This window comes from Oculina patagonica, chromosome 7 (assembly GCF_052425735.1).
Source record: "Oculina patagonica isolate OP01 chromosome 7, crgOcupat, whole genome shotgun sequence".
NCBI lineage: Eukaryota > Metazoa > Cnidaria > Anthozoa > Scleractinia > Oculinidae > Oculina > Oculina patagonica.
Window position 1 is genome coordinate 14,905,869 of NC_135764.1, and position 26,910 is coordinate 14,932,778.

The window sequence follows — 26,910 nt, forward strand, 5'->3', positions numbered from 1 at the left end:
AAAGAATACAAACTGAATGAAACACACTAGTTGGCGTCGAGCCAAGTGGCCCTACAGGCCGGAGCTTATCCCCGTTTTGCGACTACAATCCCAGACAAAGATAGTTTTTATAGTTGGGACACCTTTAATAACGTGACAATTCGTTACAAATGATGTGAAATAAAGACCCCCCTTCCTCCCCTTTACAATGTTGCGAAATAGGCAGCAATTAGGCTCGATTTCCAGCCGCTTTTGGGACTGCCTCGAGAAGGCGGCGAAAATCGAGCTTAGGCAGCAATGGGAGGCATTGTTTTTTCAGGTTATACAACAATGAAAAGGAAGAGAGGGAAATTTGTAGATATTTTCATGTTTCAAGTTGTTGTTGTCTGGGATTATAGCAGTATTCCTAGGAGTATTGTCATGGCTCAAACCCGGAGGCAGCTCGATACGGAGTCCAGCGCGCTAACCATTAAGCTACCGCGTCTACCATTTATGTTTCTTAAGACAAATACAAAATTTCTATTGATTTTACCCATGTTAACACTTAAATATTACATACAGTGGAAACCTGAGAATACGAAACTCTTTTCCCAACTAAATACAACATTTGTTATTCGATGGTTAGTGTTGTAAAGGGTAAAGATTCAACAACGACAGGTAATTATTTAAAAAAAAAAAAAATTGGTTGGAAATGTAAAAATAAAAATTGAAAAAAAAAAAATAATAATGATAATAATAACAGCAACGGTACATTGGACAATACATCCACAGAGTGGGAATATAACTATTAGTAAAATATGTACACAAAAATATGTAAATAAAAGATTGGTTAAAAATTGAGAATGTTTACGGAATGATTACGGAGAAATTAAGTATATTTGTAGCAAGCAATGCCCTTCAGCAAAGATATCTATAAATTGCTTAACATACTACTCTCACCCGGACGATCATACTTTACGACCTACTGATACTCCTGGGTTCAAACCATTTACTATATAATATATTTTGATACATCTAATAGGCGCCCTGCCTGAGTCCCAATATACCCAGACAATATCAAAAAGATGATTTGTATTTTCACCACAAAACAGGCTGAAAATATGGATAACTATTTTTTTCAGTAAGTCTTAATGATGACTTGGCTTAGATTCTCTCGAAAGGGTAATAATAATAGCAATAATAATAACTTTATTCATATCGCTGGTTTGCAACTGACGTCACGGTGGCCATGCTGGTGTACAAGAAGAAAGCGTTTCCCTCCGCTGGGAGCTGAACTCCTTTATCATACAAATTCTGCCAAAAAAATAATTGTTTTGTCCACCGGCTGCAAGCCAAGAATAGCGCCATTCCTGAATGCTCATGGCGCTTTTTAAATAATATGAAAAAACAATAAGATCGGTAGTTGCGGTTAAAAAATGTTTACAATATGACAACAAATCAGTTTCAGCTTTATCATATGCAAGGTAGTTTCGGCTTTTGAATACCCTACCGTTCAAAGGAGTTTCGCTTTCCATTTGTAGAACGATAATTTTCTTCAATTTCGCCTGTTTCTTAACTTAAAACATAGAAATTTAGTCAAATCACACTTATTGCGAAAAACGCAGATTTCCTCGCGAACACACCATTACATGACTATACAGAAAATCTTTTATAAAACGATTACTTTACTTTCCCCTTCCAAGCCAGTGAGTAGGGCGATTCGTCCTTCATTGGTCACAGCAATCTTTGGTGCAATGCATTTCTTCTCTTCTCTTCCACGCCTGTCTTCACCTTGATGAATAATGTCTACACACTTGCCGTCTTTGGTGTATATTGAGATTTTTACGATTCCATCTGACATGTTTGTAATGACCAGGTGTTTGCTCAGGGAGTGGAACGCTATGGCTTCAAGTCCTTCGGTTGGAACCCCTTCGAACATTTGGCGTTTTCCCTGTGTCGTGAGCTCGTCCACACTGCCATCGCTGTTCAATACTATTAAATTGCCATGGTCAGTTAGGGCAATATCTATTGGTTCTTTGGACTGTTTGGGTTCTTTAAGGTCGACTGTGGGTAATTTTGATTCTGTGGGTTCCTTTGGTTCTTTGGGCTTTGTTAGCTCGTTCGGTTCCTTCAGTTCAAAGTTGTCAACATGCTGCCAATCCTTGTACACTTCTACCACAGACGTTTTTAAAACGACTCCCTCCCTGACCACAATAATTTCGTTGTTGTCATTTACGATTGGTGAGCAGCGTACAATTCCTTCCTTGAGGCGAAACTTGTTGGTCAGGTTTCTCAGTGCGTCGAACACGTACACTTCATACCGATATTTGTCGATCTTGATCAGTATGAACAAATTATCTTCGTTGTCAGAAGTTACACTTAAGACGTCTTCATCGGCCAGACGGCGACAGAGGGGATGAAACGAGCGAAGAAACATGCCATTTCCATCGAACTCTTTAATGTTTGAATCACCTTGGTCTGCTATAATGAAATGTCCTTGTTTGTTCATAGCAACATTTCTCGCTGACTTAAGCGTTGGTTCTTGCGCCTGACCAAATGACAATGTTATGCAGTTCTGACTCATGTTTGGCTTACGAAGAATTTCAGCCACTCTTGCATCGCGCAAAGGATCAACCTTTTCTCCTCCGACGTCAATACAAGGCCAAATCCAGGATTTTTCGACTTTTCTGGTCATAGTCTGTGTAACATCATAAATGACGGAATTTATGTGGTAAACGCCAAGAAAACACTTCGCTTGGTCCCCACTGAAAGGAGACTTATTGCTCTTTCCTGTTACTGCACGTTGAAACGTCTTTTTGACCCCTTCCATTTCATGTAAATCGTTTAGCCAATTTCTACACTCTGGCAATGCGATCGAAGGATCTTTTATATTCTCCAGTATTACGGCCATGACGCCAATATTCGCCGCAAGAACCCGATCAAACATTTTAAGGCCTTTATTACTAAACGCGTCTGTTGCTTTCTTACGGGAATCTTCGAACCTCTTTTTGGCTTCTTTAAGTTTCTGCTTGGCTGATTCATCCAGTTCGGATAGCTTCAAGAGCTTTATATTCTCAGTCGCAGTAGCAAGATCTGGATCCGCAAAAAATTCGGATGTTTGGAGGCTACCCCTCTTCTCTTCTGCTGTTGAATTGTCCTTGCTTAACACATCATTAAGGTACTCCAGGCCTGTTTTAAAATGCTTTATACTCGCCAGAAGGTCTCCATGTGCTTGCTTTTGAAGCATCGACTTGACTTTGTCGAGTTCAGTCAAGATTAAATCGCGAATAAATTTATTCTCTACATCACCATTTTCAAAGTGTTTTGCTGCCCAAAGTCGCCCCTTCTCATAACCTAAACCAATGACATGTTTAAACACAACCAGTGATAACGAAATTGCCAATTCAGCCATCACTTGTTTAAACTACTGAACTCTATTAATACTTTCGATTATAAAACACGGAATGCTTGATTAGTCGAATGCCGTTGAGCAGAAATGAAAGTGTCGAATATTTCAAACGGATGTAATTACACCAAAGAAGAAAATTGATTGACAGAGTATTATGCAATTGACGGATAAGTAGCTTTAGTGACCCAATACTTATAAACATCAGTTAGACAGCATGAAATGAATTGGTGCGGAACCATTCAAAGCAAAAAGAACATTGCTGAATAATACTAAGCACAGCGATTGATTGATGGACTACCTGACTCTAAATTTAGACAGAGAGAAAGACAAATCGGTTCAAATATCCTACTACGTGATCGTTACCTATAGGTACAGTTTTGCAGTTCTGTCAATTCTAATTTCTTGAGAAATTGAAACTAACGATCATGACTAATACACCACACGAGTACTACGAGTAACATACGGGTAACATACGAGTAACACACGGAACATACGGGTACATACAGGTAACATACGAGTAACATACGGATACATACAAATAACATACCTGCATACCAGTTCCTATTTTATTTCAATTTATTTTATCTTATTTTTCATTTTTATTTTATGCTCCCACAGTGACCCCCACCCCCTTTCCCTCGACAAGGTTGCGCGACGAGCCCTAAGGACAAGACGTATTGCTGGATTTCACTGTCACGCAAGGAAAAAGTACGATACAAAACCATTTACTAGTAAAAAGTCAAAAATTTAAAATGTTATAAGATCACTAGCTCATCTTTACAATCTTACCCGTAACTTACGAGTAACATAAGGACACATACGGGTGCATACCAGTTCCAATTTCACTTCACCCTATTTTATTTTTCAATTTTTTTTTGTCCAACATAAGTAAACCAAACAAAACATATGAGTACTTACGGGTACATACAGGTAGCATACGAGTAACAAATCTATAATCGAAAAAATCAAATAATGGTCATGCAGATGTAACGCGTTTCTCCATCACTCTCCCCGCCAAAAAAGATTGCGTGGCGAGCCCAAAGGACAAAGAGCATTGCTGGTTTTCACTGTCGCGCCATGATAAAGTAAAAACAGATCCGGGGGCCGTGTTTGGTCTGTAACTTTTTATATTTTTACTTAAGTCGGCTTGGGGAGGACGGGGGACGGGGGGAGCATAAAATAAAAATGAAAAATAAGATAAAATAAAGTGAAATGAAATAGGAACTGGTATGCACCCGTATGTGTTCGTATGTTACTCGTATGTATCCGCGTGTTACTCGTATGTTACTCGTAGTACTCGTGTGGTGTATTAGTCATGATCGGAACTAACAGCTTTTATAACAAAGCTAGCAGAGCCGTCCAATCAAGTTTTACATCTTTGCTTTACCTACTCAGAGCAGGAGGGCATTTTGCGTGCGCATGCGTGCAACCGCTGTACAAAGACCGCGTGATCTTGGGAATAAAAATGGTGCGGAAGATTCAAACTTTGTTTTTGTACTGTTTAGCGTCACATAATTTAATATAGACGTAAATTTCGCTAAGAAAAAGTGTTTTGTGTGTGGCAAGGCTCTTATAAAGCAGATTTTCTGGCCTGCTTCGGGATCGTTGTTGCAAATAATGGGAAATATGTGGGACAGGTATGAGAGCTTTCACCGACAATAATCAAACAGGCCGTAAAAAGAGGAAAACATTTATCCGTGTGCTGGAGTGTGATATATTAGGATCAAAACTTCACATCAAATCAATTGCTGTAATACAGGCAGAGTGCGAGCAATATTATAGCTTGTCGGGAGATTTTTTGCCTAAAGGGACGGCCACCAAAGAAAAGGGTTTTCCCTGAGGGGAACGACATGTTTGGGTGTTTTGCAAATGATAATGCAGCTTACTGATGACTCCAAAGCAAAGCCAACTTGCCCTCGACTGGCAAACAGGGTTTCCTGGAACAAGAACTGCAGTTCTTTAAAACATATTTAGGCGACACAGAAGTAAAACAGTCGTTATAACAGAATGAACGTCAAACTTAAAGAAATAAACGTTGAATGAAAAATTGAAAATAACATTGTTTATAGTTAAAAATTATTTCTTAAGACATTTTATACAGCAGTTATTAGAACGTTTCTGAAAAATATATATATCGCTTGTTCGTTTCATGCTATTTTTTGACTGGTGATCAAGGCTAGACTTTGATAAAGGAGCCAAAAATGTACTAATTAACATAGTAAAATGTAAACAAATAGTCTACCACCAAAGAATTACCATAACACTTTAAAATTAAGACCGATCGCAGTAATTATTTTCTTGTTCAACAGAATAATTGTGGTATCATCGAAATGTGAAGTTATTTTGACCAATGCTCACGTTTAAGGAAATAATCACAAACGATAGTTTCTCTGTTAGGATAAATCAGCGAGAACGTACGTTAAAGAAAGCTAAAAATTACCACAATTGACCATTTTTTAACGCTACCTTCGCAGCATTAGACGATAGTTTAAGTACTTCAGGCTCCATATATCATCGGTAGACGCTGGAGATCAAGGCTAGATTTTGAGATTTTTGCATTGTGAGAACGATTAAATTGTAGTTTTGTGACAAATCTGAACAAAATCATGACCACTCGCTTAAACCCGGGATATTTGATTATAACATTGTATAGTTAAAACTGCTGTTTTATACTTTAGTACTAAGTAGCCGTAGCGCTTTGTCCGTTTAGATCTCCCAGCTATTAAAAACATGGGCAAGGTATTTAGGTTCTCGACATTCGGTCGCCATTTTATCCACGTGCAATGTTTAATACACCTAGCCAAAGTCGATCAGATAAACAGCACGCCGACACCAAACTTTGCTTGTTGTTGTCAGAAGATAAAGCAAGGACTCTTAGTATTGTATACAGCAAGTAAAACTTAAAATACGTTTCATTTTGAGCTAGAAATTAGGCCATAAATAGTGGAAAATATGTAAACAATCGATAGCAGAACTTCTCTGTCGTGCGCACTAGTCCATATCGACGCATGCGCACGCAAAATGCCCTCCTGCCCGCTAAAAGAAGTGAAAGCGAGTTTTGCCACAGAACTCAAGAAAGGGTTTTCCTATTTCTTCAACAAGGAAGAACGCAGACTAATAATTTCCTCAGTTTGTCGAATAAATCGCGCCATCTACGACGTCACGTCAATCGTCGGTAAAGGCGGCGAGTTGCTGGTGTTCCCTTTAATTGATAATGGCACAGAACTGGTCAATCCACTGCACGACTCGAGAGTGGCTGAAATTTTGGCCAAACAAGACATGGAACATTATTCTGTTACGCCGTTGTCACTTGGTGAAACGGATCGAAATGACAACAAACTGAAGATACCTCAGGGCGCCGCTGTTAATTCACAAGGATACATTATTGTCGGAGACGAATGGGATCGTAATGTTAAAGTGTTTGACTGCACCGGCAAGTACCAGTACTCTCTCCTTTGCATTCTGAGTGCCTCCAGCGACTCCAGCGCAGTCTTAAGTATCGGTGATGTGGCAACTGATAGTAATGACAATGTGTATGTCCTGGTAGAACTGCAGAAATCGGGGTCGACATGCTACCGGGTGTATGTGTTCGACAAACAAGCCGAGTGCCGTTTCTTTTCATTAAGGGAACAAGCAGGAGACGTTTTACGACTGACAGTGAACAAAGAAAGTGAAGTTCTTGTATTGGCAGACAGATCTCACCAGAGCATCAAAGGTATCGTAGAGGTTTACAACACTGATGGGCACTTCGAGCGAAGCTTTGGAGAAGAACATTTAAAGTGTGCACAAGACATAAGTGTTGCAAGCGATGGCCGTGTAATAGTACTAGACAGAGGCGATGATAACGAATTGTCGATTCACGTGTTTCATTCAGATGGAAAACACTCATTCCAGTTCAAAGTGGATGAACCATCCATGACTAAACTGAGGCCCTCTGCAGCATGCTATCAAGTTCTTAATCACATGGTCATAGCTGTACCTTGTAAGAGTTCTGGAGATAAAGATAAGCACTTCGTAAGAATTCTGGCATATGCCTTGCATGATAACAAGCACACATTTGTTCGCAGCATTGAACGTCAGACAGGTGGACTCGTTTCTACTCGAGGAATTACAGTCACCGTACAAGGACACATTGCTGTAGGTTTACTTGACAAGAGTGAAGGCAACAGCAGAGTGATTGTTATGTAGGACATTTAGACTCGCATAAGACTGATGCATACCTCTTTATTATTGTTATATTTCACACAGCAGAAACGTTTTCTAAAAAAGCATGGTATTTTTTGGCTCCAAGAAATTATACAAGAAGCATGCTTCTGATTATACCTGTAGATCGTTTTTTAGAAAGTGGTTAATTATGCCGTGCTCAATTAAGTGACCGGTCATATTTAGTGATTTAGACAATTTTGAAACGAAAGAAGTATTGCATTTGTGTATCGGACCACAAGAGACTTGAAGACAATATTTAGAGCATTCTGTTAATTGCAGCAACCTTAGGATGACCACATTTAACTTTCAATTTAAATAACTTGCAATAATCGAATGTAAAAGGACCACATTTTCTATTTATGGCACACAGAAAACTAGATCGAGGGAACGCGATATCGATTAAGTGGATTTTCATAGCACGTCTTCACCTTAGCATGACTGCTGGTTACTGACAATCCAAAAAACATTTCCCTTTGTTTTATGCAGCAAGAACATTCTTTTGATTTAGACAGGGCACAAACAGGACTTGGCTGACCGTAACCAAGATTAACTTCAATCTTCACTGTCATTAGTTTTTCGAAGTTTTTTTTTATTGTATCCCCCTAGAAATCTTCCACTGCACTGCACAACTATTCCGTGTCGAGTCATTACTAACAGTACTAGTGGTTGTTTGAGTCTACAAAACAGCTTGTTGTAGCTTTTGCCTAGTTGACTACATTTTAGCATGATCTGCTCTTAGCTGCTCTTACTTACATTTGCCACATCTAACGCTTCAAGTAGGATCTTGTTGCACAAATAAACCAATCACTTATTTCTTATAAATTAAAATGGGATGTAAAGAACTTGCGTAATCCAAAGAAAAACACTGGCATTTTCTTATCTTCGATTTGGCCTGTTGTTTTGATACAATTGGCTAATAAAGCTTGTAAATTTACAAAGCTTTGTTTACGTTAGCTGCTATATATATTAGAGCCATTATACAATTTGTAACGTAAGTGAGTTAATTCACTCCCGGGTTTTAATGTGGAGGAGTATGTTGAATTAAAACCTTCACTAGTATTTCATTCTTTGAGCTATATGGTGGTAAACCCAGAACATTTTCATCTAATAATTAGTTAAAATTAAAATGATATGATCCGTTTTCAAAGTGATCTGTTCATTAGTTCAGCTAGTCCGAAGCGAGGTTAAGTGCAATACTTACGGTATGTCAAATTTCTAGATGAAAGTTTTACGAGCAGCTTTTTACGTTTCATTAGGTACATTACAGATTTTAAGACAGGTTTTATGAACAGATGTGTCCTATTATGAAGTAGTAAGAGTGATTGCATTTCCGTTTTGTAGAGTTTTCATTTAGTTGTACAATACTTGTCTAGTAGTGCTTTTATTGATAATAAATTTCAGAAAAAAATGAGAGTTCTTCGTGAATGACTTACCTTTTTTTAGTTCCATTATACATTTCCACTTTTCAGTTATTTATAAAAGTGCATATTCTCGAATATTCCTTATTAGGCATTCGTTAAAACCAACAAAACGGAACCAACAAAGTAGCAAGCCTTGAGCTCTAAGTGCGATATTCAGCCGTTCTCTCAGTAGAGCAGCAGTGACTTCTAAGAATAAGCACTGTATAAGGGATCATCCTGTATTAGGTTTGTATAGTGAGAGGGAATCGTGTTAAAAAGAGCAGAGCACATAGCGTAGAAATAACAGCAACCCCTTCTACAGGAGATAACTAACGTGCCATGTCATGCTTGATTCACCTTTAAAGCATCAAGAGGTTGTCAGCTTACGACGGGTAATTCTCACCTCGTGAAAGCACGAGAAAAAAATAAAATAGTATATCCCTTCCACCGTCTATTTTTTTAAGACAATTAGTATTTGACTCGATTATAGCAATCTACCTCGTTAATAAACCGCTCAACTGCTGTTGTTTACTCTCCCATGTAATTAGACCTTTGATGTGAAAAGTTGCAAAATGCTGCGTCAGCCGGCAAAACCAGCCTCTTAGGCCCGGTTCAGACGCCGATCTTTTCATGAGCCGAACTTAATTCATTGAATTAAGTACATGAAAAGGTCGGCGTCTGAATCAAATTAGAATGGCTATTTCAATTTGGAACGGCTCACCCGTTCTTCCCGCCTGGCTTGGCCGAGAATTTTGCCTGTGGAACGCCTTTGGAACGACTTTGATTCAGACGCCGTACTTTTTATGTGCCGATCCTAATTCATAAATTATTATAATGTATTTGACTGGTTTTATTGGAACTGTATTAGAAACGGCCTCGGAACGGCCAAAAAGAACGGCGTCTGAATCAAGATGCGTACTTTTGTCAATTTGGGTCGGTCCAAATTCGAATTGAGTTCGGCTCATGAAAAGTACGGCGTCTGAACCGGGCCTTAGACTTTTTTGTGAGGCATTGGACTTTTAATTTGCAAAAAAGCCATTAGCGGAATTTGCATTGGAAGATGGGCTGCTAATGATGGGCGTGTTATGGTATCGAACAAACTACATCCAGATATTCAAGTGTTTAGCGGACAAGGCGACCTTGTTTCCAGTTTTATCGTGGATGGATCTTACTACAATCGCAAGCGCTATCCTAAAATCGCATTTCATCAGGCAAGTAGTGAGCATCTTGTTGTAGTTGGTATTGAAAAGAAAATGCTCAAAAAGTGAGAGTTTGTACGAAGAATCCAATACGGCGATGAAAGGATTGATAACATTACAGGAATTACAGTGACTACAGAGGGACGCTTTGCTGTTGCCGTTCGTCAGGTAGATCCAGAGGGTCATGGCCATTTCAAAGTAGTTGTTGTGTAAAAATAGCAAACATTGCCACTTTTTGTTTCGTAATTACTTTTTTTGTGAAGCATTTCGGAGTTCGGCAAAACCATGTTGCTACTTTATAGGATAGGTGTTCAGAAAATGACTTTCATCCAAAACACAGCATTCTGGTATGTTTTTTGCATTTCAAACATCCTTGTTACTCCAGGTCGCTCAGCTCCCTCGCCTATAATCAAACATTTCTGGAAGAACTGTACATTGGTGCTTATTATCAACAGTGAAGCATGGGCCAACATTTATTTTTGTTTTTTTTATTATTCTAGTTGTAGTGTTCAATTTTGTCACTATTCAAGGTCAAGCTAGCCATTATTAAGCTTTTAGGACGGATTGCGTTAAGGAAAACTGAGGCCTACTTCCACAGAAAGCCTTGGTCTGAAATCACAATTTAAGGTTTTGGAAAACATATTTTATCGCGATTATTTTGATAATTAAGAAGAAGTAAAGACAGAAACTCCCATTTAAGACACCTTTATTTCAATTCTCCCTAAAGTAATATTATAACATACGTAAAATCATGAATACCCTTCTCCAACCATTTTTACCTTGTTAAAAAGTTTGTATCGACTGATATTTAGCGAGGGTCGAAATTCGGTGACAACTTTAAAAGTGGATAGAATCTGACCGCAGCAATTGCAGTTGTTTTAGCACAACCGAGCGGCTGTTTTATTAGAGAAAAAATACAAGAATAAAGCCCAAAAAACAAAAAATAACAACAAACAAATAGAATCCCATCCTTTGTACTTGATATTAAATGATATCAATAAGTCCTAATAAAAACTGCCTCTTTGAAACATCAGAAAACTTAAACTATTCGTTAGTAAAACCAAGCCGAAAAAATTTTAACTTATTCCTCTTGTGGCCTCTGAAATATTCCACACAAAAATTTGATTATACAGCAAACCCCAAACTTCCCTCCCTCCACCATTTTTTCTTCTTCAAGTTAACTGTTGTGCAACGTTGACTTGTTTTATCTGCAACATCTCCAGGTCACCAGAAAGCCTTTAGCTAGCTGGCACTCTAGTCTGTTTTAGCCCTAAAGAGAAGCATACAAACACAGTTTTAATTATATAACAACGAAAAAACTCGTCTATTTACACAACAAATTCACCATCGCAACTAAAAGTACAAGTAAGAGTGGCTCGAGTACCATGAGTGACCACCTTGTTGAACTCGAAGGTTCATGGGTGCTTTTTGAAGTCGTGTATAACTGTTAGAACTTAAAATCTACGCCTCTAGTTGTTATGTATTGGAAATTCAATCGTGCTGATTTAATTCCTGTTAGTAAGTTTGCAGCTCGCCATTAAATTGAGGAAATTACCCACAATGAGACTTACATAAGCTCAATATTTAACGTTGCTTCATCTCAAGAGACTCTCGTATCATTCTCTTGGTTATTTTTTTAGCACTTTTAAGATTTTTCCCGGCGTTGCGCAAAGAACAAAAAAAACGGTCGGAACAAGCAAGAGCTGTTGATCGCGCGAGCAAAAAAAATTTACATTTTGATAAAGGCAACAAATGAGAGTTTTCGTCTTTTATTCCTCTCGGTGTTTTTTTTTTTAAGAAATAGAAAAACAATTGACTTCTACTCTGTTTCGTTTCTGCAACTACATAGAAACACGAAAAATTATTTCTATTTACCTCTCTTTACCCCGCTGGTGTAATAAATTTTTTGACTGTAAAGTCCGCCACATTAAAAATGAGGTCAGCGCGGCGCAATATATAGAATGTGTATAGAATGTGTATGAGTTTTCAGGGATTCCAATCAAATAATCAATCAATCAATCAATCAATCAATCAACTTTATAGTTTTAAGTCATATAACTTTCACAAAATTGAATGTCTGTGCTATTCATGAACAATAACAACTACAATGACGACAGTAACATCAACAACAACAGCAACAACACTAAAAAACATGAGGTAATACATCTAATGAAAGATTGTATGTCTGATTGCAATCAAGTGGCACAGGGAACTCCATACAAATTAAGAAATCAAAGTAATATATTTCAAGACATACAGGGTGCGAAGTGTTCAAAGGTGTGATGGTGTCCATTCATTACTTACTTGATATAAACAAAGTTTACTCTGGGTCTCACTCCCACACCAAATCCCTGATTGTCAACTTTACAGGCCTTTTTACCATCTTTACCGTAGTTGCCGGACTTGGGAGGTTGCCCATCTCTAGTTCTCATACACATAACTCGACGCTTTTTACCCTTTCCCTGTAACACGAAAGTATTCTTTTAGCATCAAGAAGAATAAAATAAAATAATTTAAAAATTTGACACCCTATTTAATAACTGTGGAAAGTACAACCTATACTCTTCAAAATGAACGCTACTACAATTTAAATAATCGAACATCACTTTCTCTTACAGTTTACTGTTCACCTGAGCGAACTCTTCTAGATCTCTATTCTTCTCTAACAATTGTCACAGTTGATTTCCAGCCAAAAAAGAGGTCCGGCGTCTAACATTCTAAGGGCCTCTTCACATGAGCCCGGTTTACGGGATGTCTCGGTTACCAAGACGGATTTTGACGTCTGTTAGGAATTTTAGCCCGGTTGACGGGGAAATCAGAAACGAGACGAAATGGCGACACATAAAGTTGCATCCGCGACTATCGTGCTATCGACCCTTTTACTTTACTTTTAAAGCTAATTCGCATATTTCTAACGTGGAAATAGATACGAGGCAAAATAATGCCATTTTGACCGCCCAGTTACGAAAGGGAAGCATTTCCAAAAAATGCGCGTCCCGGCGACCGGGCTGGAGTGTCAAGGGAAAATTTTCTCGGTAACCGGGCGGCCCGCCTTCCATATGAACACATCGAATTCTACAAAGAAAATAGGAGTGAGCCGAGACCGGTAACTGGGCCAGCCCGGTCAACCGGGATCATATGAAGAGGCCCTAAGGGCCCGATTATATGGCGAATTTCAGCCCGGTTTGCCGGGATGGAATTTTGTTGCTATTACATGGAGAATTTCAGCCCGGGCTGAATACTTTTAAAATTGAATAGTAATCGTGGCCGCCATTTTCTTTTGTTGAAAACCACCACTGCGCATCCGCAAGCTCACTTTCAGCCCGGGCTGAAATTGAAAACGCGATTACATGAGGTTTTTCAGCCGGTTTGTCCGGGCCGAGATTTCCAGCCCGGTTTCAATAACCGGGCTGGAAATTTCAGCCCGGGCTGTAATTTGGCCCGGGATGAAACTTTCTTCATGTAATCGCAGACGTGTTTTTTAAGAAGATTTGTTTTGGAAGCCGGGCTGAAACTTCAGTCCAGGCTGAAATTCGCCATGTAATCAGGCCCTTACAGTTGGCGTCAAAGATTCTTGGTCGAGAGCACCAGAGTCCTGGGTAGGGACCCAGTAGTATAAGTGGGTGTCGGAGAAGTTGTTTGGTAAACCACCAGCACTAAAGGAGGGTTACCTGTATTTGACTAGCATCCTACTCTCAGGTGGATACAGTGAAGGGTGGCGATACTTTAGGTGGTTCACGAATTTATTTACGATTGGCATCGTGTGTTAACTCACTGAGCACCGGTTTGATGCTTATTAAAAACATAATTTATTATTCCTGCAGCCGGTAACTTGACAGAGGTAATCACTGGACTTATGGACATTGAGATAGAAAAATACGCCTTTTTTTTGTATCGTGTAACGAGTAACGGGGGGGTGCATGACATGACCGTTACACCACTGCTAAAATAATAAGGCCCATATCTTATATGTTTTTTGGGAAAAAGTTTAGGTGCAGGAAAGTTTACTAATAGTATAATCTATATAAGGAAAAGAATAAGAAGAAAGATTTAAGTCTTAATAACACGATTAATTACCTTTATTGCAATACCAATAACATCAAGGTCCAGTTTTTTTTCTTCTGCTGCTTTTCGACACAATTCGAAAGTTGCTTTGAACCCTTTATCCTCGTCGCCTATCGGAGGGGGACTCATCTTCTTGACGAGCGCGGCATAAAATGACTTAACAAAAACCTTCTTCTTCTTTTTTAGATCCCTGTAACATCCCTTAGGTTCCCATTGCACTAGAAGACGAAAATGAGAGACAAAAGAAAAACGTATTGGCAACTGTAGTTTATTGTATATCTCTTGCATGTGTAATATACGTACACCGGCGGACTTTTTTACCTCTATAGGGTTATTTTCCTAAGCCAGTGCTCAACAATACAGAAATTGAACAAGGCGTACATGGCTTTTTCCTATATAAATCTGATTTATGGACCAGAAGCAATCTGAAACAAGCAAAATTTTGCTTGAGAAGCGATCGTGGGTATTTTTGCTTAAATGATTTGTTTCCTCGCGAACAGCAAAAATCCTGCTTTTGTTGTTTACTGGTTGTCACGTCTACATGTCGTTATGTTAGCTCTTAAAGGACAGTGTCTTCCATTTTTTTTACCTACTCAGGGTGGGTCGTAGGCGGTGTGGCTCGGTTGCAAGGTGGGTTCGAAAATGTTAGATTTTTGAGTGTGACACTCAAAAGGAAAGATTTAAGTTTATTATTTCTAGACCCTGCTTCTTATTTTTGACTTTTTACAATATCTACTGGCAATCTTCTGATTTGTTTAAAATCCTTGATGGTTGCTTTAAATTCGATGACGTTGTTTTCTTGCGATATGACGTCATTATTGCCACGTGAAAAAAATAACTTGGGATGCTCTACATACCGTACACGTTTTAATACCATAGCGTTTAATTCAAACCTGACCTAACATTTTATTGTGCGAGCAGACTCCTCGCTCAGGGACCCGAACCGGAGTTGGAGGTCAAAGAATAACAGGAAAATAAAATGACTTTACAAAAGGCCATTCACGGGTTAGCACCTATTTATGTTAGGGATTTAAAATCTTTTAACTCTTTGTCTCGTTACTCATTACAATCTAGAAATGAATTCTTATTAGAATACCCTAAACAACGTACAAAAAAACATTGGGGGATACGGCGTTTTGCGCCGCTGTCCCTTAACTAAGGAACATTTTGCCAAATAATAGAAACAGCAGAGCTATTGACATTTTTAAGGTTTTATTGGACAATTTTTTTTAGAGGGCTTTTTATAATTTTTGAATTTATTGTTTTTATACACTGTTAATTTCCTTCAGAAGCTTCTGTTTCCTTATATCATAGTTTTATTCATTAGGATCTTGTCTAAACGTGCACTGGCCAGCAAGTTTCAATGATAGTTGTTAAAGTTACAGATGACTGAGGCGTGTCTTCTCACATGCACCAGTTTTAAAAGCGAACTTAAATCATGGAATGAGCTTATATTAGTGTCGGAATTTTTAAGATGTTTCACCACATCTCACAATAACAACAGTGTTATAAATTACAGTATAACCCCGATATAACGATCCTCGATATAACGATATTCCCGATATAACGATGAATATTCTATGTCCCGGCAAAAGTTACAGTAAAATGTATGGGACGGAACCCCGATATAACGATCTTCGATATAACGATATTCCCGATATAACAATGAGAATTTAGCAGACCGAACGTAAATTGCTCCCGATATAACGATATTATTAGCACACCGTCACATTTTATTTGCAAAGCATCGAATATAATGCAATAACATTACGGTAATCGAGTCATCTCTAACGTTTCTAAAAACAGCTTTGTACGATGATATACGAAAATGATACTTTGTTCTAAGCCTTCTTATCAAAACTATTCTCTTTATCTTCCTCTAATATGCAGTAAAAATTACTTGTCAGGTTTACCCCGAAAGTTTCGATATAACGATTCTTCGATATAACGATATTATTTTACTGCTCCCTTGGCATATCGTTATATCAGGGTTCCACTGTAATATGGTATCACAACACCAAAAACCAAATAACAATGTCACAAAATACATTCGCTAATCACCTGGTCCACCTTCACAAGTTTTTCCATCTCCCGTGAATCCAGGTTTGCACTCACAGGTGTAGGAGCCCACGGTATTGGTGCAGTCAGCGTTTATGTCACACAGGCCTGGTTCCGCAGCACACTCGTCCACATCTGGGAACCAATGAATCAACCATTATTAAGTGTCTTCTATTTACAACGCATTTTATCATAGTCAGTCACACAAATAGTAATAACAACAACAACTACAAAATAAGGGTAATGGAAAAATACAGTATATAATTAGAAGTTAAAAATACGGCTGTATCTGACCTAAAAATGTTAAAACCGCTTTCCGACCGGTCAAAACACCTGGTGATGTGTTCAGAAAACCTAACGCTCACAGGAGAATCAAGTAACAGGAATTGTGTATAAAGTTAAGTGCTAATCGTGCTCCTTTGTATATATTGGCGAAAGCAAAAGATCTTGGAACTCTCGGGGGGCAGAGCACAAACCTGGCACTCGAGGCAATAATTAGTCTGCTATTAAACAGCACGCGGATGCCATTTATCTAAAATTATGTGGAAATACTAGAATGTGGCGTGAACAGCCGGCACAAACGCTTACTTTTGGAATCTTTGCATTCCACTATAAACACCGAAGCTGTTAATGAACGCCATAGACTAGTCGGTATTTGGGTAAAGTCATTCTCAGATAAATCAAGGAGCATTTTTAAATAAAAGTTGGTAACAGGAGTTTTCTGAAGTAATTTGACGTGCTGAAAACAAAAATGATTGTTACCAACCTTTATTTTCCTATCTTCAGACTGAAAATGACGTCACAAAAATGGCATCGAATATGACATCATCGCAATTTATGTGTGCAAATCGAACAATGTTAACGCAAATTCCTGCAGAAACACTGATAATAAATGATCTAAATTCTTTGTAGAAGGTGATGTGTGGAAATTTATTGACAACAACGTCAACAGGTTAAGGTATGACTGAATACTAAACCTTTGGGATGAGATTGTCCGTTATTTAAACATGATTTTAAAAACAAGCACCGTACTTTAATTTCTTCTACGATATTTTTAAAAAAACACAGCAAATGTCAATAAGTTTAAGACAAACATATCAATGACTATTTCCTGATAGCGAAACTTCCAAGGAATATGTTTGTATTTTATAAAGCCGTGCTTTATTATAGACACAACCAAAAATGTATAACAGTAAAGGTATACATTCATGTGTTTATTTAACTTTTAAAGCCAACAGTACGTAAGTTACGTTTCATTCAGCATTTTAAATTTTGTAGCTATGTGCGAAGATAAAAAACAAACAAACTTTCTGTAGCCTTCGCGAAATAAATTAGCAGGAACTAGACGGGAGGCAACTTTTTGGTATTTAAAGGTGCAAATATAGCGCAATTACTGCTTACTGAACCTATCTTCTTCTACAAATTTAACATTGCGATGACGTCATTTTATATGCCAATTATGTGATGTCATTTTGAAACTGAAGATCGCAAAATTAACTTTGGTAACAAACTTTTTCGTTTCCAGCAGGTCAATTTACTTTAGAAAATTCCTGTTACCAACTTTTACTAAGAAAATGCCTCATAACTTTCATATTTTATGAAAACCGTCTAGTCTACCCACATATGTCCAGGATTGAACGCAAGTATTGTTTAATGAGTTTTGACTATGTTTGATTATGTTACTTTACATTTTCATATTACTTCATATTTGACAGATTTTGGTGTGTTTTGGTGAACGTTTATTACTGAGGACACTTTGCGATGTCTGTCATAAGGAGCGTGCATCTCATTTGCGTTCAATCCTGGACATATCTGAGTCTACCAGCCCTTTCCGAAAGCGTATTTGCCACTTATTGTCTTCTTTAGGGACCGTGGAAAGTTCAAAAACTTTTAAATTTATTCATTTTTTAGTCGTTTTACCCCGATTAATTAAGGCAACAGAAAGGTCCCGAAAATTAAGTTCATACTTTTCAGCATTTTTAGGTCAAATACAGCCGTATTTTTAACTTTAAACATGATCACTGACCGCCCAAACAGCAGTCATTAATTACCTTCACAATTTATTCCGTTCCCCGTAAATCCAGGTTTGCACTCACAGGTGTAGAGGCCCACGGTATTAGTGCAAGTAGCGTTTACGTGACACCGGTCTGGATCCGCACACTCATTCACGTCTGGGGATCAATGAATCCAGCATAAGTAACTGTCTTCTATTTACAACACATTTTATCATAGTAAATCACAAATTTGTAGCTTTAATCAACCTAAAAGAGATAGACTTTGACATCGAAAGAGGACTTTTAGGATGTTAGATTTTGTTAGTTAAAATATATTGAATATTGCATAATCAATTATTACTACCTTTAATATTCTTATTGTTGTTTGTCATGTTGAACTCGTGGCAGATTTTAGAGAAACATTTTGGTAGATTATATTTCAAGAAAAATTGAGACTTTATGATCTTTTCTTTCTCTCTAATAGTTGTTAAGGTACAAATTTTCAGTGAAGCATGATTATTGAATAAAGTTTATTATATCTAATAGTAGTAGTAGTAGTAGCAGTAGCAGTAGCGGTAGTGGTAGTGCGGTAGTGGTAGTGGTAGTGGTAGGGTAGTGGTAGTGGTAGGTAGTGGTAGTGGTAGTGGTAGTAGTGGTAGTGGTAGTGGTAGTGGTGGTGGTAGTGGTAGTAGTGGTAGTAGTAGTGGTAGTGGTGGTAGTGGTAGTGGTAGTGGTAGTGGTAGTGATGGTGGTGGTGGTAGTGGTGGTAGTGGTGGTGGTAGTGGTTGGTAGTGGTAGTGGTATGGTGGTAGTGGTGGTGGTGGTAGTGGTGGTAGTATGCCTGGGGGGTGGGGTGGGGGTGGTGGGGGGGGGAGAGGGGGGGGGGGGGGGGGGGGGGGGTAGTGGTGGTGGTGGTGGTAGTGGTAGTGGTAGTGGTACTAGAAGTAGTGGTACTAGAAGTAGTAACAGTAATAACAGCAACGACTACAAAATAAGAACAATTGGAAGAAATACAGTCAGTAATTACCTGCACAAGTTTTTTTTCCATCCCCTGTGAATCCTGGTTTGCACTTACAGATGTAGGAGCCCACGGTAGGAGAACAGACAGCGTTTATGTGACACGGGCTTGGGTCCGCAGCACACTCATTTACCTCTACGTCTGGGAATCAATCAATCAGCCAACTGTCACTTTTTGTGATTACTGGCTTGATAATCTCAGTAAGCGTAAATGCCATCACCTCTTAGTTAGTAAGTCCGTGCTTTTTTGTAGACTGTTCACAGCCTCTGTATTTTTAAACGCGAATGAAGGCGCGCGAGAGAAAACAGCGAACGAAGCGAGCGCGAGTGCTTTCCCCACGTTCAACAATTCAGGAAAAAATACGGAAATAGATGGCTGTGAACAGTCTTTATTTTTTGTGTTGTTCTGGGACTTACAACTTCCCAGGAAATAAGTCTGCGAATTTTGTGTCTACAACTTCGCCAATTCCCTTGGACCTTTGTCTTTAAGCATGGGGGGGGGGGCAAGGAGACGTCACATAAGGTTTTTAATAATTAGAGTTCAAAAAGGCAGGTATGTGACCTCATGGTGTGTAATTATGTTGTAAATTTTACGATATTGTCTTTGACACTTTTTTGGTTTGATAAAGCTTCCTTTGAAAACATTTTTATGCAATAGAAAATATCGTTAAGCCTTAGATGTTTTATTGATAAATAACCGATCATCAGTTGATATACTTCTTGAATCTTTTTTACCAGATGATAAATAAATAACACTTGCGTTAGTTTAGTTGAGTTGTTTTTATGTTAATGCTTGCTTTGCACTGCTATGTCCAGCTTATCACTCTAAGTAGAGATATTCAGTTTTGTAACGGAAAGTAAATGAAGAAGCGTTCTCAGGTCAGAAATGGAAAGGTCTGGATTATAAATGTGTCACCTCAAAGACCTTTTTTATGTAAATGTGGCTTAGTTTTCTTGAAAAGTTAGCATACACCAGCAAAGTAATCGAAAACAATTCACATACCAGCAGGTTTTTCACAGATGTACATCTTCCAGCTGGTGCAACTGTCATCATACCATTTGCCAACTGGATCACTTTTTCCTTTTACTGCAACACAGGCACCATTACTACCACTGTAATTAGGTTCTCCCGTTGCCCAGTTTTTATAGGAACCGAGTGAGGAGCCATCTGCCCAACTCCCTCCGGCTGATGAAGAGTGCAATCCAGTCCACCTGTCAGACTTGTACTATGAAGAGAATATGCTCCTGAATGCGTATTAAGTTATCAGACCACATTTAATAAAATCAGTGACCAGTAGAGATTCTGACTACACTAATACGAGACATTTAATGTGAAGAGTTTTTTGAGGATACGTCAGTCAGTCATCTGACGCAAATGTATCCTAAAGTACAGTCATCTGATGCAAAATGCATCCTGATTACAATCTTTAATCTACAGCAAAAAACAACAGTTCGTTCTAAGAGTATAAGGTGTGTGCTACGCCAGATACGAAAAACCACTAAAAACCACCGTTTAGAAGTGGCCAAAAATAAGTGGAAACGTATTCCTCATCTAATGCAGCAGCACGAGACCCCGAGGAAAGGGCACTAAATAATCTACAGTATTTTTCAATATACTTGTTACAAAAGCTGAACAAACAACACTTTAAAGAAAAAAGAAAAGCAAGCGAAGACGAGGACTGACGACGTAGAATGACCTAAATCTCCCGCCAAAACCTATATATACCTAGACATCCCATAACAACCCGCGAACCTCTCAATCGTGCCGTCAGAAAGTAATTTCTGTCTAATTCATTCATTCAAACGTCAGAAATTACATTTTGTTAATGGTCAAAGTCAAATACTGTAGTTGATTCTCTCAACAGAAGCCACTGTGGGGTAAAGTGGGCGTTGTGGAGATACCTCTATGGATAGCAGCTGTAAAATGGTTTCAATAAATAGATTGAGCTACACGCTGACGGTACAACAAATATAACGCTGACATTGAAAATTGTAAAAGGTAAACTTTTGTATATATAAACAACAACGGAATTATCGAAAAAGCGTTTAACAGAAGAGCCCTGTCCTTTATATTGTTTCTAATAGTGGTTAATCTTGTAACGGCGAAGTATATCCAGACCTGCAATTATCCAAAATTTAGACGTGGGGAACGCAACAGCAATTGAACAAATTAAGAATTTATTTATAGCGGGTATCGTGTGTCTAAGGACCTCTCTAAAGTGTTTGACCGAAGAGCCTTGCCCTTTTTATCGTATTCTAATAGTGAGTGAACTGGTAACGGCGAAGTATAAATGTAAAGGTGCAATAATTTGGCATTGTGAGTAAGAAACATCATGTAAGGTAAACATTTTTTAAACTAACAACTGCTGGAGAAAAGGGTTAGAGTCCCTTTTGAAACACCAAAAAACACTTTTCCTCAATATATTTTTTCGATAATTTTGACTATATCGAAGTGATAGTGATGGTGTATGTGCTGTGCAGTTTGTTTGTAGCTGACTAAAACGTCCTTTTAATGGTTCTATTTTTAAGGCTTCTTAGTTTCTTGTTTGCTTATCATTGCATTTTATTTCATTACGCCTCATAAAGTGATAGAATCCAAGTAATATGATTAATACAAACAAGGTAAGGTTACCGGAATTAAATTTATTTTCCGTGTGATGAACGCCTGCTCTCCGTAACTACTTATTTTCACCAAGTTCCATCCTTTGCTTTGACAATATGCCCTAGCTCTGTGCCATGACGCCATAACTTTAGGGCGAAACCAATAACATGAATTGCCATATAAATCCCAGTGATTATCAGGACAGGCTGAAAAGATCATTAAAAAGAATACCATCATTTATACTCTTTATATCTTGGAGGAATGTCTTTTTTAAGCAAGGAATCGGCCACAAAAACATACTTAATCCAGCGAGGCTTATCTCCACAAGTCCTACCACGAAGAGTAGAGCAAAAATGAGCTTCATTGTGAAGTTTCTGTAAATATAAAAACAAGCACATTTGCGTACTTTTACGTATCATTCGAATGTGATCCTTAACAAAAAAAACAAAAACAAAATAGTTCAATAACTAAATATTTCAAGATTAATTATTTTCAAGTCGCAATAACTAAACAAAATTTATTTTATTTCTTTCGAGTTCTTGTGAAACCCACTTCACGCCCACGGTTGGGTGAAGTAAAAGAGAAGGATAAGATTCATGTTCGATGATGGTCCAATCGTTTAAATCTTGTGATCTTTCTGAATGGTAAAAATATTCTTAACTCTTAAAAGTGAACCACCTGATAAGAAACTGAAAGGCTGGACAATTGTAAACCTTCACATTTAAACTGGAATGCTACCTTTGTCTTGCAAATTACGCCTTTTAGCAAGTTACAACAGAACGTGATAAAATGCAATTTGAACAATACGGTTTCCAAGTCGGTTTCCATTTACTGCAAAAATTCGAAGGAATAAATATAAATCGCATATTTTTACAAAAGGAATCAAACAAAAGGCACTCGAGAACCTAAATCAAGGTGTAAATAGCATCCTTTTGTGTGTGCGGTTGTGTGAATTCATTTAGATTATATTTCATTGCAATGACATATACACGCATTTATTTTTTCCATATCCAAATGTTTTCTGCCTTTTTCATGTTTTCATACAAGCATAACTCTAATACATGGTTTACTGAAAGAGAAGGTAATGAATAAAAATGGCCAGGCAATATCTAGAATTCAAATGCTTCTGTAAGGCACATTTATTTTATAATTATCTTAGTTAAACTATGAACAACTTCACGCCGTTTGCTTACTTTTACGTCCAGCAAGTATTTCAATAAAGGAGCAGAATTTAAAGAACTTCATCATGTTTGTTAGATGAACTGAAAAACTTAAGATAAATTTCTACTTCATATATATTTTACCGTTCCCCTCCCCATTATTCTGTAACAAAGTCCTGACTCACGTTAGTGAACCCCACTTTACTTTTTTCCATTTCTTGTAATAATGATTTACACATGTGGGGCGAGTATCTAAGAAACTCGACCTCGTTCCCTGCTAACGTGGAACCAATAAAAATTTCAACAACCTGAAGTGTTGAGCATGTCAACTCTACTATGGAGCGATTTTTATACCTAATCGTACCTTTTTGGTACGCTTCGGAAGCATATCAGGCGAGTTTGGTCGAGACATGGTTCGTATTTTGGCGAGACGCAGTCGAGCCAAAATATCCATGGCGAGACCAAACGAGCCTGATATGCTACCGAAGCGTACCAAAAAGGTACGATTAGGTATTTACCGTACCCAAATTCAGCCAAAAATCCGGTTATATTTATCGCTCTGTTGAAGCCATGCTTGCAAGGTACGTACTTGTGTTGACTGACCTTGGTCTTCAAATCTTTTACCAAGTTCCTCTTCTGCCTTTTTCCCCACTCGTTTGTTTAGAGTTTAATTTTGTAAATTTTCTAAATCAAAATTAAGCGAAGAATTGGAAATTCTGACTCCAATTTTTCAGTCTGAATGTCTCAGTACTCGTCGGCAAAAAACATCGCGCAGTTGGCGAGCGCGCTCAAGTTTAGTTTTGGCGGGAAAGTTTTTCTCTTTTTACGACCGCTAAACACCGCTAAATATAAATTACGAAGTTCTGTTTTATTGGTAAAACCTCTTTTTAATTCATCGTACAGTAACACTACTTAACTCCAAAGTGACCGTGTTATGGTGGCATATCAGGTCAGTTACTTGATACCGTAGGATATCAGGACAGTAGATCGCGCTTCTGATTGGCTACTTGCGAATTTGGGTACGGTAAACATTAATATCACGTACGTAGTGTCAAACGTAATGTAGTTGAGTAGTTTGAGAATGTTCCAAGCTTAGACCCATTACTAAAAAGCATTATTTATTTATTAATTTTTGATTTTTTACTTTAAAGTGACAACGCTTCTCTGCTATTGTATACTTAATTTAACACTTCAAGCGATTTGTCGCCCTTCCTTAGATTTTCGCTTTTGTTTTGCTAAGATGTACCTACAAGATGTACCTCCGCCCACTCTTAGCTTATACACGGTTTAAATGTTAATTGAATGATTCCATGGGGCGCACTTGTTAAAGAAGAACTCTAAATCCAAGAATGCGGTATTTGAAATTGAACTATAAAGGCAATTCAGGGTAAATATTATTCGTGATTTCTTAGCACCCTTTTTGTATCTATAATAACGCTGTTGGTACGTACAGCGATACAAAGATAATGCAAACAATCAAAGTATTCGTTGTTTCAAAACATAAATTGTAATTGCTCTTCGGCCTTCCAAACAATTTTGGGTAAAGTTGGTTTAATTACTTGTGGGTGTTTTTATTGCAAACGATAACTACCTCTAAGAGGTCTTCTGTGAACAAAAAATACCGTACATCAAGTGCTTACGGAATTCAGCGTTCTGTCGGTAGGCACAAGGAGTGTTGGCTACTTTGTCTTTTCTTCTAGCAAGTGACAATGAAAAGTGATTATATTTAATTTGAACCTCAATACTTCTAAGTCAATGTCTACTTTCTCTAAGGATTCAAAGGGATAAAGTTAAATGTAATTGTTCGTAAAAAGAATAAAAAACAAAGAGGCACAAGTTAACCTTAAGGTGTTTTTTACGAAAGCACAGAGGTTGAGAGTGGCGAGAAAAAAATGTTATGTTGTGGAGTGAAAATCAAGACGAGAACTGTTCCAGCTTGCAACTTAAAAAGTTCCAAAAGCATCGAAAAAGCAGTATATAGATTTTTTTTATCTTTGATTTTGATCTTTTTTATCTTATTCTACGAGAACGAAAGTAACTCCGTCGCGATACGAAGTAGGGATAAAGGATCCATTCACGATTATTTTTTTACTAATTAATTTTACTTTCCTTTACTTCCATTTGGTAAGTTTTGCAGTTCGAACGACTTATCGACAGTGGAAGAAAATAAATATCAGGAATTAAAAGTGCTGGTAGATTCAGATTTTATAGTGGTTCTCAGTGTACACATCAATGCAATTTTCGCGCCTCTTAGTACGGGTTTACTGCCAGTATCTCGTTGATATTTCAAGCACTGCAAAATCTGTCTGCTCATCTTATAAATCTATGTTTTGCGTTGTTTTGTAATTTTTTGGATGGTTTTGAGGCATTTTTGGAGGAAAAGATTTTCTCAAAGGAGCTGTAAGAAATATTGAAGATTTAACATAATTTTAAAATACAAATAGGAACCAAAAAATACGCAGATGGGCACCAAACAGTCCCCTGACAACCTGGAGTGCTCTTGCGTGGGGGTCAACTGTCTGGGTTGTTTCAAAAACAATTTTTTTTCTTCTTTCCTTTCTTTAAATCTCCTAAAGTGTCACTCAAATTCACATTTACCCGCGCTTTACTTTATAGAACAAAATTTGTGCGATTTCTCCAGAGTTTTTGTCGTTAGCATACTACGATGCTGAAACGTACTAACAACGGTAATAAAAAAGATTTATAATTACCCCATAGAGGGTATCGAGTTCTTGTCAATTCCAACCGAAATAGAAGTGATAAAAATCGTAAAAAGATTATCTTTCCTTTTGCCAAAGTAAGGGAGACGCAAGTTTTTACCTATGTTTTGTCCACTGGATAAAGGACTGAGTGGCTGGACGTTTCAAATGCTTCGGATTTATGTGGCAACGCTACTTTGTAATAAGTTTCTTTTAAATACGAAAATGAGTATTTCAATTTATCATTGGCCTCCAAAACAATTGATATAGGCAGGCTTGTACTTTATACGTTAAAAAATTATCAATGCTTTTAAGAGATTTATAATCACCCCAATAAAGAGTATCGAGTTCTTGTCAATTCCAGCCGAATAAGAAGTGCTCAAAATCGAAAAAAAAAATCTTACCTTTTGCCAAGCTAAGGGAGCTGCGAATGTTTACCGATGTTTTGTCCACTGGATTAAGGACTGAATGGCTGGACGTTTTAAGCGCTTCAGATTTATGTGGCAACGCTACTTTGTCTTGCGAAATTCCCCTTAGGAGGTGACAATACAAAGACGTGATAAAATACAATTCGGACTTTGCGTTGCCAAGTCAATTTCTATTTACTGCAAAGATTCAAAAGAATAAATCTGAATGTAATTGTTTGTATAAGAAAATATCAGCTCAAAATGAGCACATTATGCGATGATCTTTCATTTGCTTAAAATGTATATCCGCAGTACAAATATATGAATTTCATATATTCATTTCATATCTACTCCATCCACGGGTATATTACGAACTCACAAGTGATCAGCTCCCAGTTGGCTTGATAGCTCAGTTAGTTAGAGCGCTGCACTTGTATCGCAGAGGTCATGGGTTCGATTCCCGTTCAAACCTGAATTTTCTTCAGGCTTGCTTTTCTCAACTGCTCAAGTTGAGTGCATTACTGCGATGATCTTTCATTTGCTTAAAATGTATATCCGCAGTACAAATATATAAATTTCATGTCTAGTCATGTCACGTCTAGTTTATACCCAAAATAAAAAAAAGATACTTTTAGTTGGGAGAATAAGGTGATTAATTTTTCTGAAGAAATATCTTATGAAAAATTCTAAAAAATACCGTTTTAGAGCTTCTAAATTTTAAAAATTTTTAGGACCG

The 26,910-nt window shown here is 37.8% G+C and overlaps 3 protein-coding genes, 1 long non-coding RNA gene and 1 other non-coding gene across 5 annotated transcripts; 2 read left to right on the forward strand and 3 right to left on the reverse strand.

Moving 5' to 3' along the window:
- Positions 1–1,139: 1,139 nt before the first annotated feature.
- LOC144660912 (uncharacterized) lies at positions 1,140–3,455 on the reverse strand. The gene has a single exon (XM_078521635.1). It carries the CDS (start codon positions 3,368–3,370, stop codon positions 1,628–1,630), a length of 1,743 nt encoding a protein of 580 aa, XP_078377761.1. The 5' UTR covers positions 3,371–3,455; the 3' UTR covers positions 1,140–1,627.
- Positions 3,456–6,388: 2,933 nt separating this feature from the next.
- On the forward strand, positions 6,389–9,296 carry LOC144659231 (uncharacterized). The gene has a single exon (XM_078519663.1). It carries the CDS (start codon positions 6,389–6,391, stop codon positions 7,553–7,555), a length of 1,167 nt encoding a protein of 388 aa, XP_078375789.1. The 3' UTR covers positions 7,556–9,296.
- Positions 9,297–11,404: 2,108 nt separating this feature from the next.
- LOC144661168 (uncharacterized) lies at positions 11,405–14,448 on the reverse strand. Its single transcript, XR_013572224.1, has 3 exons — positions 14,250–14,448; positions 12,477–12,634; positions 11,405–11,442 (listed from the first exon to the last, which is right to left on the reverse strand). It is a non-coding gene; the product is annotated as an uncharacterized LOC144661168 (long non-coding RNA).
- Positions 14,449–19,218: 4,770 nt separating this feature from the next.
- On the reverse strand, positions 19,219–22,272 carry LOC144659232 (lithostathine-1-like). The gene is made up of 4 exons (XM_078519664.1): positions 22,209–22,272; positions 21,939–22,114; positions 20,310–20,532; positions 19,219–19,448 (listed from the first exon to the last, which is right to left on the reverse strand). The coding sequence occupies exons 1-4, from the start codon at positions 22,270–22,272 to the stop codon at positions 19,306–19,308; spliced, it is 606 nt and encodes a 201-aa protein (XP_078375790.1). The 3' UTR covers positions 19,219–19,305.
- A 4,300-nt stretch (positions 22,273–26,572) lies between these two features.
- Trnat-ugu (transfer RNA threonine (anticodon UGU)) lies at positions 26,573–26,646 on the forward strand. Its single transcript has one exon. It is a non-coding gene; the product is annotated as a tRNA-Thr (tRNA).
- The last annotated feature ends 264 nt before the right edge of the window (positions 26,647–26,910 follow it).